The sequence below is a fragment of the Myxocyprinus asiaticus genome, chromosome 33, assembly GCF_019703515.2.
Source record: "Myxocyprinus asiaticus isolate MX2 ecotype Aquarium Trade chromosome 33, UBuf_Myxa_2, whole genome shotgun sequence".
Classification (NCBI taxonomy): domain Eukaryota; kingdom Metazoa; phylum Chordata; class Actinopteri; order Cypriniformes; family Catostomidae; genus Myxocyprinus; species Myxocyprinus asiaticus.
This window is the reverse complement of record NC_059376.1, coordinates 44,233,307-44,247,564: the sequence shown is the minus strand read 5'-3', so window position 1 is coordinate 44,247,564 and position 14,258 is coordinate 44,233,307. Positions and strand designations below refer to the sequence as shown.

At 41.6% G+C, this 14,258-nt stretch overlaps 1 protein-coding gene across 1 annotated transcript in view; it reads left to right on the top strand.

The window, feature by feature from the left end:
• Nucleotides 1–13,578, top strand: part of commd10 (COMM domain containing 10) — a 29,410-nt gene extending 15,832 nt beyond the window's left edge. The window contains exons 6-7 of the mRNA XM_051668565.1: nt 11,236–11,292; nt 12,931–13,578. Coding sequence (XP_051524525.1) covers nt 11,236–11,292; nt 12,931–12,969 — 96 coding nt within the window. The 3' untranslated portion in view covers nt 12,970–13,578. The remainder of the gene's footprint in view (nt 1–11,235; nt 11,293–12,930) is intronic.
• The last annotated feature ends 680 nt before the right edge of the window (nt 13,579–14,258 follow it).

Genomic DNA, 14,258 nt, shown 5'->3' with positions numbered 1-14,258 from the left:
AACCTTCCAGAAGAACAACCATCTCTGCAGCACTCCACCAATCAGGCCTGTATGGTAGAGTGGCCAGACGGAAGCCACTCCTCAGTAAAAGGCACACGACAGCCCGCCTGGAGTTTGCCAAAAGGCACCTGAAGGACTCTCAGACCATGAGAAACAAAGATTGAACTCTTTGGCCTGAATGGCAAGCGTCATGTCTGGAGGAAACCAGGCACCGCACATCACCTGGCCAATACCATCCCTACAGTGAAGCATGGTGGTGGCAGCATCATGCTGTGGGGATGTTTTTCAGCGGCAGGAACTGGGAGACTAGTCAGGATCGAGGGAAAGATGAATGCAGCAATGTACAGAGACATCCTTGATGAAAACCTGCTCCAGAGTGCTCTGGACCTCAGACTGGGGCGAAGGTTCATCTTCCAACAGGACAACGACCCTAAACACACAGCCAAGATAACAAAGGAGTGGCTCCGGGACAACTCTGTGAATGTCCTTGAGTGGCCCAGCCGGAGCCCAGACTTGAACCCGATTGAACATCTCTGGAGAGATCTGAAAATGGCTGTGCACCGACACTCCCCATCCAACCTGATGGAGCTTGAGAGGTCCTGCAAAGAAGAATGGAAGAAACTGCCCAAAAATAGGTGTGCCAAGCTTGTAGCATCATACTCAAAAACACTTGAGGCTGTAATTGGTGCCAAAGGTGCTTCAACAAAGTATTGAGCAAAGGCTGTGAATACTTATGTACATGTGATTTATTTAGTTTTTTTTTATTTTATAAATTTGCAAAGATTTCAAACAAACTTCTTTCACATTGTCATTATGGGGTATTGTTTGTAGAATTGAGGAAAATAATGAATTTAATCCATTTTGGAATAAGGCTGTAACATAACATAATGTGGAAAAAGTGAAGCGCTGTGAATACTTTCCGGATGCACTGTATAAAGGAATGTATTTACTAATGTTAATGAATAGAACTGGATTGTACAGTGATGGCTGTAATGGTTAAAAGATGGGCAAGGAGGCGGCAGGAACTGGCAGAACATTCAACATAACTTTAATTACATAAATGAACTTAAACACACAAACACAAAGAGCGGCCAAGTGTCTCTCTCTCTTTCTCGAACTGGCATCCCTGGCTCCTCTTTATCCCTCTCCTACTGATTGGGCTGATTCAGTGCTGAGCATCCATTGTTACGGCTCGGCCACACCCTCCTCCTCGTCACACACCTCCACCGCCCGATTCAGGCAATCACAGAAACCTCCGTCATGACGTACTCCCCTCTCCTCCCTTCCTGGAGAGGAGGTGTTGCCCTTTCGGCCGTCCTTCTGCCGGCAGGTCTTCCCCGCCTCTCTGGGGCCCTGGGAGAGACGAGGGGAGGGAGAGGGAAAGAGCGAGTGGGAGAGACACACATAAACGGCCCGGCCACGCCCTCCTCCTCGTCAGTATGACAAAATAAAGTATAACACAATTTATATTAAAATTAAGCAAAATGACCCACAGATTTGTTAATGTTGAAAATTATTCAAAATATCTAACATGTTTGTTTTTTCAACTTTTGAGGGAATGCAGTCCTAATTTCCACATATGTGGACATCATGTTTATCAGCGCACTGACGCGCGAAAAATTAATGGATTTTTTAAAGCAGCATATCAAACGAATCTAGAGACTCGACTCTTTACAACCAAACAGGTATCAGTAAAAAAACATAACGAGGATTCTTACCAGAGGCACTTTTGTTGGCACTGCGCCCGTAGAAGTGCTTCACGGATATCAACGTCATGCCGTTGTGTCACATGACTCAGTGCGCCAGAAGTTTAACCCGTACATGACAGTGTAGAGTCTTGTGAACAATATACAGTCAGTTTAAATTAATTTCAATTATGCATTGCATATAGCGAAGCCAAAATACAACGTCCACACATGTGGACGCGGGGGTCGCACAAGGTTAATAATATTTTTGCTTCACTAGTTTATTTTAAATGATTCTTTGATGTGACAAGTGATTACTTTGAAACTACAAATATTCCATATAGTCTCTCTATTAATATGAGATTTGAGTTGCTGTGTAAATTACTTTGAGATGCATTATGATTGTCATACTGCACATGTCAACTACACAACTATATAGTGAATTTAGACAGAAAATGTGAGTTTAAGCTGCAGATAATGAACTGATCTTTATCTAGTTCTTCTATAAATGAGTTCAGCTCACCAAGAAAACTAAAGAATCTGTGGATATGAGTCACCTCATTCTAGACAGAAATATCAGAAGAGCTATCTGTCTGTCTGTGAGCTGTCTCTCTCTCACTCTCTCTCTCTCAGTACACTGAAGTCAAGCTGGTTTTGAACATGAACATGATAAAACACTTAAGTCTGGGCATGTGCAGACAGCTCATTTCCAGTCAAATGAAAAACAGATTGATAGAGACGGGCCGAGTGGATCTGAGATGTGGTGAAACACAGACAGGAGAACATTCAGTCACCACATACACTCAAAGAATCTTTTAATGAGAGAACTTCACCACAACACATCTGTGTTTGAGATCCACTCAGCTGAACTTTCATGGTTAAATCATGTCATATGTCTTTTAATATTTAATGTACATTAATATGTAATGTACAGGTACATTTATTTAATTTTGTGATTCTTCAGAAGGATCTGCAGAGCAGCAGTTGCCACACACACACATGCACACGCACACACACAGCAGAAGATTTCACACACTTTAACACATTTTAATCTCATCAATAGAAGAATCGTATCTTTTCTACTTCCTCATTATTACCTCACTATGACTGGACGGGACGAGTTTCTCATCGACCAGTAGACATCATTGATGTGTAAACATGGATGTTCATGTGTTAATTTATTCATCTTTCTGTTGACAGAATGTTGCAGAAGTTCAGAACGAGTCATTTCTGCTCTTGTTGGACTGCAAAGGACATGTAGTGTTCTGAAAGTGACCGTACAGTAGTGTTCATCTGTGTTACTCATTATATGAACCCTTGAAGCTTATTTTCATTGAGAAATATAATTTAACACCAGTGGTTTCTATCTGGGCCTGTTTTGATATTTGCATTTCGACATCTGCGTCTGTGAATATTAAAGAAGCTTATTTATGAATATTTCAGCAGGATTTTCCCACAAGAATCTAGAAAAGTTGAATTCAAAGTGTTTTTCAGCTCGTCAGAGTCCGTTTGGATTTGAAGGATGTTTTCTCGCTGGTGTTTGTGAGGAATCTTTTGTTAGGACGATCACACGCTGTACTGCAGCCCTGCGAGATGAGTGTGTGAACATGACCTTTGACCTACATGCATTCATGCTGCTTTTGGGGACATGAGAACTTCAAAGGAACAATACGGTGTGGTCTGACAGTCACATGATCAGTCTCGATGATGTCATTTGACCACAGCAGAGGATGTGGTTTATTATAATACAGGAAGTGTGGTGAGCTCGACCCGTCCCGACTCACCACATCTTTACTAAACAAATCACCTCACAAACCACATCACTCAGAAAAGTTTCACTCGTTCTATTTGTCTTCAAAACAAGCACTTAAACAGGAGCTTTATAGATTTTCACTGCTAGTTTTTTTCATCCATATTAATTAATGGCTCAGCAGTCACTGAATGTAAGAAATATGCAATGTTATAGCTGAAGTGTTCAAATAAATTCTCCTATCCCAGCTTAAAATGCAGAATCAGTAAGTAAACCAGTCGTAGGTTAATTCTCTCAAAAACTGTGAGCACTGTCTCTGTGGCACTATAAAAATTCCTCTGTTTGTTTTGAGCAACCCATCCAGCCCGACACAACAAAACTGACTCGACCAATGCCGGGAGTTGGAGGCGGGACTATCTGTTTGTTTGACCAAGGGGGGGGGGGGGCGTGTTCTGAAGGCTGTTGGAAAACTGTTTATTTTTGCAGTTCTGTTTGGTGTTTCAGAAGTGACACACTTCAGCTTTAACTGTTTTGACACACTACTGAACACTTCAGAAAAATAGACACACTGAAATCTTCTGAGGAGTTTTTCTTTAGTGAAATGAATCATGACGTGAAATGTGAGATTCACTGTTTTCTGTTTTCTCGTTCAGTCAGGCCTGTTGATGAGAACGAACTTGATCTCACTGGTGATTTATTTGGGGATTTGACAGTCCACAGTTGTGTCGTTCTGCATCATCAGCGGCCGTCAGAAGTGCATGATGGGATTCACATCTTCCTCCGCTGACCTTTCACCCTGTTTGTTTTGTTTGTTCAGTGTTTATTGTTTTGTCTGTAGCTGTAGCAACATCATTTTCTGTTCATTGTTTCATTGTTCTGAGCTAAATTTAGATATGTGTCTGAGATTATTGAAATATTTCCTGCTGGAGGACTTTAAACAAGATTCGCTCCTGCAGATCTTCATATTTCTGTCACAAATATTAAACTGTATTTAAGAGCGATTCATAGAGAAGCAGAATCAAATCATTTGAGCAGTATGTTGTTCTGGTGTGTAAGGACCGTCATTTACTGATTTGTCATTTCTGAAGAAAGTCGCAGCAGCGGTGTGACTGATGTACTGCAGAACTACACCATACAGAGACAGAGAGCTGGTGACCATGGCAACCGTTTCACCCTTCGACTCAGACTTTATTCATAATGAAGAGTGTTTGGGGAGGTAGATGCTCAGAGACTTACACTGATGGTTGATATGAGGAATAATCTGATCACAATAGAGCTGTTCAGGTTGTTGTCCAAAAACACGGAAGAACATTCTCCATGTGTTCCCTCTGTATTTTCCAATGGGTTTTAATAATGGCATTTTTGGATTAATGAGTAAAATAAGGTCTGTGGGGAACATTACTTGAAGATACATGCATGTTTTGTTCTACAACATTGTAAGGGGGTTCAGTGGAAAGGAGGCGGCGAGAACCGGCTTGACAACTTAAATAATAATTTAATGAACAACTTAACCAAAAACACACAACCATAAACACACACAGTACAGCTGCCTGTAATTCTGTCTCTCTCGAACTGTCGTCCCCGGCCGCCTTTATCCCTCCCGCGCCCCATCAGGCTGATTGGGGACCGGGCGTGCATCATTCTAGCCCGGCCCCGCCCTCCTCGTCTCTACACTCCTCCCGGCATTGCCTCAGGCCGGGGAGCCCCCGGCATGACGTACATCCCCCCTTCCTCTCCGGGGGGGCGTGCCTTGTGCCCCGACAGCCGGTGGGTCATCCCCACCTTCCTCGACCTGGGAGGAGACAGGAGGGGAAAAACAACAACAACAAAATAGGCGAGGGAAAGGCCAACACGGAGTGACAGAGAGAGAAAAAAGAAACTCACCGGTTCTCTGATGCGCCGTCGCGTGGTCCTCGATCACTCCTCCACCCTCTCATGCGGACGGCAGCCGCTCCTCCCCGGGCGGACCGGAGTCAGACCTCCGACCCCCAGCGGACAGAATGCCCCTCCGTGTTCCCTGCGTCCCGTGGGGATACTCCTCCGCCCCTGGAAGCGGCCCTACCACTCCAGGTGGTCGGGGAGTCGCTTCCCTCCTCCCCCAGCGGACGGTGGTCTTCTCTCGACCCCTCCGCGTTCCCGGGGGACGGCAGGGCACTCCTCCGCCCCCGGCAGTGGCTCCCTCGCTCCAGGCGGTCGGGGAGTCCAGTCCCCACTCGCCTCGCGGATGGCGGCCGTTCCCCGCGTCCGGGTGGTCAGGCAACTCCATCCCCTGTCGGATGGCTGCGGCGCTCCCCTGGGTGGACGGCAGTGTCGAGGATTCTGCGACGGGCATCCCTCCTCCTTCCCAGGTTTCGGCACCAGTGTAAGGGGGTTCAGTGGAAAGGAGGAGGCGAGAACCGGCTCGACAACTTAAATAATAATCTAATGAACAACTTAACCAAAAACACATAACCATAAACACACACAGTACAGCTGCCTGTAATTCCGTCTCTCCCGAACTGTCGTCCCCGGCCGCCTTTATCCCTCCCGTGCACCATCAGGCTGATTGGAGACCGGGCGTGCATCATTCTAGCCCGGACCCGCCCTCCTCGTCTCTACAAACATAAATTACACAAGAGTCACACCTCAAACGTGAATTTTGCAGCAGTCGTGTTTTAAAAAAACGGATGTTGCTAACAAGTTGCTAAATAAGAACTACATCAGTTTCCCGTTTCATCATGCATGTTCACGCACATGCTTGTGGTATTTGTAGTTTTATCTAGCAACTTGTTAGGTTCATAATAATTTTTTTAACACGGCTGCTTCAGAATTCACGTTTAAGGTATGAATGTGTGTTATTTATGCTGTAGAACAAAACATCCACAATTATGGTCAATTAATATATACCACAGACTTTATTTACTCATAAGTTGGAAAACCTCATTATAAAAACACACAGGAAAATCCCGAGGGAATCCACGGCAAATTAGACTTTTGGGTTCAATTATAAATTGACATCACGACTGAACAGCTCTCTTATTCACATCATTATTGTTCAAACATTTACTGTTAGTACCACGGTACAGTGTTGTACCAGAATTTAGTGCTATGGTACTGAATGATAACCATGTTAATGACCCATGCCATTTCCATTGTTCTTCACATCATTAACCTGCTACTGTTTCCAAATGAAAAACACATGGACTTTTTGTGAGTTTTTAGTTAGTGTGTTTATTCTAGATTCTCTGCTTTGACCGTTTGATGAGGTCCGATCAGCTGGTTTCCTGTCAATATAAATGTGTTTAATCACGTTATGAAACGCAGCAGCACACGCTGAACAATGTGCCGGTGTTGAATGAGTCCCATCGCGCTGTTTACTGATATATTCCATCTTAATCTTTTGCCGCATCTGTCAGCGACGCTCACCATATGTTTCAGAATTCCTGCATAAGAGCTTTCAGAGGATCTAAAAATAATTCATTGACGGTTCTTCAGGGTTTATCGACTGGATCGAGAGTTCATGACACAGCAACGCTAGTGCTTTATAAAGAGATTTACATTTAATGGATGTGTCTGATGTAGAGGGACTTAAACAAGTGCTTTATTTTAGTTTTTAGAAATCAAGTATTCAGTTCTTTTGAGAGTTTTACTGGAGTTTCTGATGGTGAGATCCTAATAAACTCTAGAATGGTGTTTTAGATGCATCAGTGTTTGATTGTGTGAAGAGCTTTTCTGTGTTTCTGAATCTGCATCACTCATTAATTATTCATTTCAAAACACATCATAAAAATACATGCAGGACAGAGTGATGAAACCTGCAGCAGTGACACACGGGCAGATCTGTGATTTTAGCATAAGCCTAGATCTGTCACAACACTGAACGCTCACATCAACCCTTCAGTATACTGACACACAAACACACACACACTCACACTCTCACACACAAACACACACACACTCACACTCATACACTCACACACACACACTCTCTCACTCACACACACTCACACTCACACACACACACTCACACTCACACACAAACACACACACACACACACACACACACGCACTCTCTCACTCACACACACTCTCACACACAAACACACACACTCACACTCATACACTCACACACACACGCACTCTCTCACTCACACACACTCTCACACACAAACACACACACTCACACTCACACAAACACACTCTCACAAACAAACACACACACACACACTCACTCACACTCACACACAAACACACACACACACACACACACACTCTCACACACAAACACACACACACACTCACACTCATACACTCACACACACACACTCACACTCATACACACACACACACGCACTCTCTCACTCACACACACTCACACTCTCACACACATACACACACACACACACTCACACTCTCTCACTCACACACACTCACACTCACACACACAAACACACACACACACTCACACTCATACACACACACACACGCACTCTCTCACTCACACACACTCACACTCTCACACACAAACACACACACACACTCACACTCTCTCACTCACACACACTCACACTCTCACACACAAACACACACACACACTCTCTCACTCACACACACTCACACTCTCACACACAAACACACACACACACTCACACTCATACACTCACACACACACGCACTCTCTCACTCACACACACTCTCACACACAAACAAACACACTCACACTCACACACAAACACACTCTCACAAACAAACACACACACACACACACACTCACTCACACTCACACACACACTCTCACACTCATACACTCACACACACACACACAAACACACACACTCACACTCACACACAAACACACTCACACACTCACTCTCACACACAAACACTCTCACACTCATACACTCACACACACACACAAACACACACACTCACACACACACACTCACACTCACACACAAACACACACACACACTCACACACTCACTCTCACACACAAACACTCTCACACTCATACACTCACACACACACACAGTGTTAATGCAGCTCAGAGCGTCTAAAACTGTAAGAATCATCATGTAGATTTTATGTTCTTCAGACATTTGAACAATAAAGCATTAAATCAATGTAGAATGTCTGTTGTGACCATATTTCATCAAGCTCACACGTGAATATTGTGTGATTTAGTTCAGTATGTCGTTCATCTCCTGCGGCTGATTCTAAAGATAGAATCCCCTTGAACTCTTCATTATAGATGATACTGTTGTGTGTAATTAATGTTCACACTGTTAATGTGACCTGACACAGAACGACCCCTGAGACTCAGTCAGAAAGAGACTTCATCTGGACATGAATACGAGTGACATGTGTTTACAGTAATGCTTATTATTATCAGTGTCGGGTAACTTATTAAAATTAGGAATCCACTACAAATTACCCATTTTGTCCTTTAAATTTGTAATCAGATTACTTTATTGATATTTCATGGTAATCATATTACTACTTATGACTTCAAGTTACTTTAACATTTTTCATAGAAATTTTAGTTTTTCTGCTGAACTCAGTAGTGTCAATATTTCCTGCTCGTTCATTGCTGTTGTCCCTTCAGCTGTCACAGAAATACAGACGTACAGATGAACATACAGTTGAAGTCAGAAGTTTACATACACTTAGGTTGAAGTCATTAAAACTCATTTTTTAATCACTCCACAGATTTAATATTAGCAAACTAGAGTTTTGTCAAGTTGTTTAGGACATCTACTTTGTGCATGACACGAGTCATTTTTCCAACAATTGTTTACAGACAGACTGTTTCACTTTTAATTGACTATATCACAATTCCAGTGGGTCAGAAGTTTACATACACTAAGTTAACTGTGCCTTTAAGCAGCTTGGAAAATTCCAGAAAATGATGTCAAGCCTTTAGACAATTAGCCAATTATCTTCTGATAGGAGGTGTACTGAATTGGAGGTGTACCTGTGGATGTATTTTAAGGCCTACCTTCAAACTCAGTGCCTCTTTGCTTGACATCATGGGAAAATCAAAAGAAATCAGCCAAGACCTCAGAAACTAAATTGTGGACCTCCACAAGTCTGCTTCATCCTTGGGAGCAATTTCTAAACTCCTGAAGGTACCACGTTCATCTGTACAAACAATAGTACACAAGTATAAACACCATGGGACCACACAGCCATCATACCGCTCAGGAAGGAGACGCATTCTGTCTCCTAGAGATGAATGTAATTTGGTGTGAAAAGTGCAAATCAATCCCAGAACAACAGCAAAGGACCTTGTGAAGATGCTGGAGGAAACAGGTAGACAAGTATCTATATCCACAGCAAAACGAGTCCTATAACATCATAACCTGAAAGGCTGCTCAGCAAAGGCTGCTCAACCATAAAAAAGCCAGACTACAGTTTGCAAGTGCACATGGGGACAAAGATCTTACTTCTTGGAGAAATGTCCTCTGGTCTGATGAAACAAAAATTGAACTGTTTGGCCATAATGACCATCGTTATGTTTGGAGGGAAAACGGTGAGGCTTGCAAGCCGAAGAACATCATCCCAACCGTGAAGCATGGGGGTGGCAGCATCATGTTGTGGGGGTGCAGGAGGGACTGGTGCACTTCACAAAATAGATGGCATCATGAGGAAGGAAAATTATGTGGATATATTGAAGCAACATCTCAAGACATCAGACAGGAAGTTAAAGCTCGGTCACAAATTGGGTCTTCCAAATGGACAATGACCCCAAGCATACCTCCAAAGTTGTGGCAAAATGGCTTAAGGACAACAAAGTCAAGGTGTTGGAGTGGCCATCACAAAGCCCTGACCTCAATCTGATAGAAAATTTGTGGGCAGAACTGAAAAAGCGTGTTTGAGCAAGGAGGCCTACAAACCTGACTCAGTTACACCAGTTCTGTCTGGAGGAATGGGACAAAATTCCAGCAACTTATTGTGAGAAGCTTGTGGAAGAATACCCAAAACACTTGACCCAAGTTAAACAATTTAAAGGCAATGCTACCAAATACTAACAAAGTGTATGTAAACTTCTGACCCACTGGGAATGTGATGAAAGAAATAAAAGCTGAAATAAATCATTCTCTCTACTATTATTCTGACATTTCACATTCTTAAAATAAAGTAGTGATCCTAACTGACCTAAGACAGGGAATGTTTTCTACCATTAAATGTCAGGAATTGTGAAAAACTGAGTTAATGTATATGACCGGAACAGTAATCGATAATATAGTAGCTGTGTTTAGAAAAATAAATCATTCAATAATGAAACTGCACTCATCCGCAATGTTAAATGTTTACGTCTTCTCCCAACTCGGAAACTCAGGTATCAAAATTTTCCCAGTCGGAATAATGACTTGAGAGGATGCTCATGTGTAACTTCTGAGTAGGAGATTCGTATTTACGATAATTCAGATTGCACGCAAAGGAAGCATGTGAGTTTCTGTTATGATGATGATTCCTTTATAAACAGTTTATGAACACATTATACACTGGACTGTTGTAGGATGTAATTCTTATCGTATGAATTAAACGGCTGATTTAAACAGAAGATTTGTTGAGTTCAGTTGAATGCAGGATCGTTCTGTTATTATTGCTGTACAGTAGTTCATTTTAAATGTGAAATTCCTCCTGTGTTTTTCTTGATATTTTATTGATATAAGCATACAATTTTCAGACACAGGTCACATATATGCTTTTATAGTGTGTGAGGGGAAGTGATTTTTCCTGGACAGATGTGTGTTAATAATTCATGAGCAGCTTTTATTCACAGATCTGAACTTCCTCTCAATGTTTCTGTTTCAGCTCAACAGTGTGTGTGTGGAGTTTAACCATCAGGAGCTGCTGCACTTCTACAATCAGGTGTGTGTTTTTGAGGAGTGTGTGTTTGTGTAGTGTGTGGGAGTGTGTGTTTGTGTAGTGTGTGGAAGTGTGTGTGTAGTGTGTGGGAGTGTGTGTTTGTGTAGTGTGTGTAGTGTGTGGAAGTGTATGTATTGTGTGTTTGTGTATTGTGTGTGTGTTTGTGTATTGTGTATTGTGTGTGAATTGTGTGTGTGTGTGTATAGTGTGTTTGTGTATTATATATTGTGTGTGTGTGTGTATAGTGTGTTTGTGTATAGTGTGTTTGTGTATTATGTATTGTGTGTGTATTGTGTGGGAGTGTGTTTGTGTGTGTAGTGTGTGGGAGTGTGTGTTTGTGAATTGTGTGTTTGTGTGTGTGTATTATGTATTGTGTGTGTATTTGTGTATTGTGTGTGTAGTGTGTGTGTTTGTGTATTGTGTTTGTGTATTGTGTGTATTGTGTGTGTGTGTGTATTTGTGTATTGTTTGTGTGTATTGTGTGTGTATTGTATTGTGTGTGTGTATTGTGTGTGTGTTTGTGTATTTGTGTATTGTGTGTGTATTGTGTATTGTTTGTGTTTGTGTAGCGTGTGTGTATTGTGTATTGTGTGTGTTTGTGTAGTGTGTGTTTGTGTATTGTGTGTTTGTGTAGTGTGTGTTTGTGTATTGTGTATTGTGTGTGTGTTTGTGTATTGTGTGTGTAGTGTGTGTGTGTTTGTGTAATGTGTGTGTTTGTGTAGTGTGTGTTTGTGTATTGTGTATTGTGTGTGTGTTTGTGTATTGTGTGTGTATTGTGTGTAGTGTGTGTGTGTGTTGGTGTGTATTGTGTATTGTGTGTGTAGTGTGTGTGTGTTTGTGTAATGTGTGTGTTTGTGTAGTGTGTGTTTGTGTATTGTGTATTGTGTGTGTGTTTGTGTATTGTGTGTGTATTGTGTGTGTGTGTTGGTGTGTATTGTGTATTGTGTGTGTAGTGTGTGTGTGTTTGTGTAATGTGTGTGTTTGTGTAGTGTGTGTTTGTGTATTGTGTATTGTGTGTGTGTTTGTGTATGTGTGTGTATTGTGTGTAGTGTGTGTGTGTGTTTGTGTAGTGTGTGTGTTTGTGTATTGTGAGTGTTTGTGTAGTGTGTGTTTATGTGTACTGTGTGTGTGTGTGTACTGTGTGTGTGTTTGTGTATTGTGTGTGTACTGTGTGTGTGTTTGTGTATTGTGTTTGTGTATTGTGTGTGTTTGTGTATTGTGTTTATGTATTGTGTGTGTGTTTGTGTAGTGTGTTTGTGTATTGTGTGTAGTGTGTGTAGTGTGTGTGTTTGTGTATTGTGTTTGTGTATTGTGTGTAGTGTGTGTAGTGTGTGTGTTTGTGTATTGTGTTTGTGTAGTGTGTGTAATGTGTGTGTTTGTGTAGTGTGTGTTTGTGTATTGTGTATTGTGTGTGTGTTTGTGTATTGTGTGTGTATTGTGTGTAGTGTGTGTGTTTGTGTATTGTGTTTGTGTAGTGTGTAGTGTGTGTAGTGTGTGTGTTTGTGTATTGTGTTTGTGTAGTGTGTAGTGTGTGTAGTGTGTGTGTTTGTGTAGTGTGTAGTGTGTATTGTGTGTGTGTTTGTGTATTGTGTGTGTATTGTGTATATATGTTCAGACTGTGAATCGTTTTGTGTCTCTCAGATTGAATTGATTCAGACTCAGTTGGACTCTCTCACCTGATTCTCCACTCGTCTCTTGACCCCATGATGCCTCTCTGACAGCAGCCTTTGATTGACAGCCATCAGTGTGTGTTCTGCACTTTCTGTGACATCAGTCTTTAATTAAAAAAGTCCTTTCTGTTTTTTATGAAGTGTTTATTCTGGATTTGTATCTCATCCGAACTCAAAGCTGCATGTGTTTCACTGTTATAAATGTGTTAATGAAGAATTTGAGCTGTAGTTCATTCAAACAGCAGAATGACTGATGATGTTTCATTAAAGATGATTTTACGCTGATCTGTCCAGTGTCTGTTCATCTCAAACTGCCATCTGAACAACAATGCACTTGAGGTCATTATAATGTGATATTTACAGCAGTCACACAGCAGAATATATTCACAATACAGCATCATCTCAAGTGACATTGCTTTCAGAAAAATATTTCTATATATTAAAATATTAAGGAGGTACTGTATATTGTTATCACACAACCACAGGATGTACAGCAGAATGATGGCCTAATGTCGGATCATTTTTCTAACGTCAGCGTTTATAGTAAAAGAGTCAGTAAATCATTCACTTGATGTGTGTTGTATTGAAGAGATGGCAATAAAATCTGCTTCTTTCTTTACCAGGATCGTGATGATGCAGTGTTTCTTGTCTCCATGTAAACCTCCGTTCATATGTACCTGCATAACCTCCGATGATGCCTTTATTTCCAAAAGTCATGCTGAATGTGTGATCTGCGTGTCTGTTTACTATACACCGCTAAGAAAGAGAGAATGCTTTCTGACAAGAACGGAGAGTAAATTGCATTTATTAACAAGATGCAGTTTTGCTGCAGAGAAAGTGAAAGCAGCATTTTTCCCGGCATGTTTCTTCTCTGCTGGTTGTGTAAAGTTTGTGGAGGCCTGTCCTGTCAGCGCCTGATTTCATTCATTCTGTCTGTGCAACAGTGTGATTAAACCATGGCAAAATGTGATAAACGGTAAAACTATATGTGCTCAAAACTAATGAGTTTATGAAAATCGTAATTAATGATAATAATCTGACGACATATAATGCTAGCCTGTAATATAAAGCAGCACAATGTAGTATTTTGTATCTCTAAAATAGCTGGAAGTGCTGAACATTCAAGGTTGATAATGGCGGCTCCCTAGTTTCTCTGAAAAATGAGGATAACTATAGTGAATATTTTAACACAACTGGAACTTGGTATCGACCAATCAGCATCCAGGACGAAACAAGATCTGTTGTCTAATTGTTCTTAGATCACTTCTAAATGTTTTTTAAACATTCACATTAACCTTT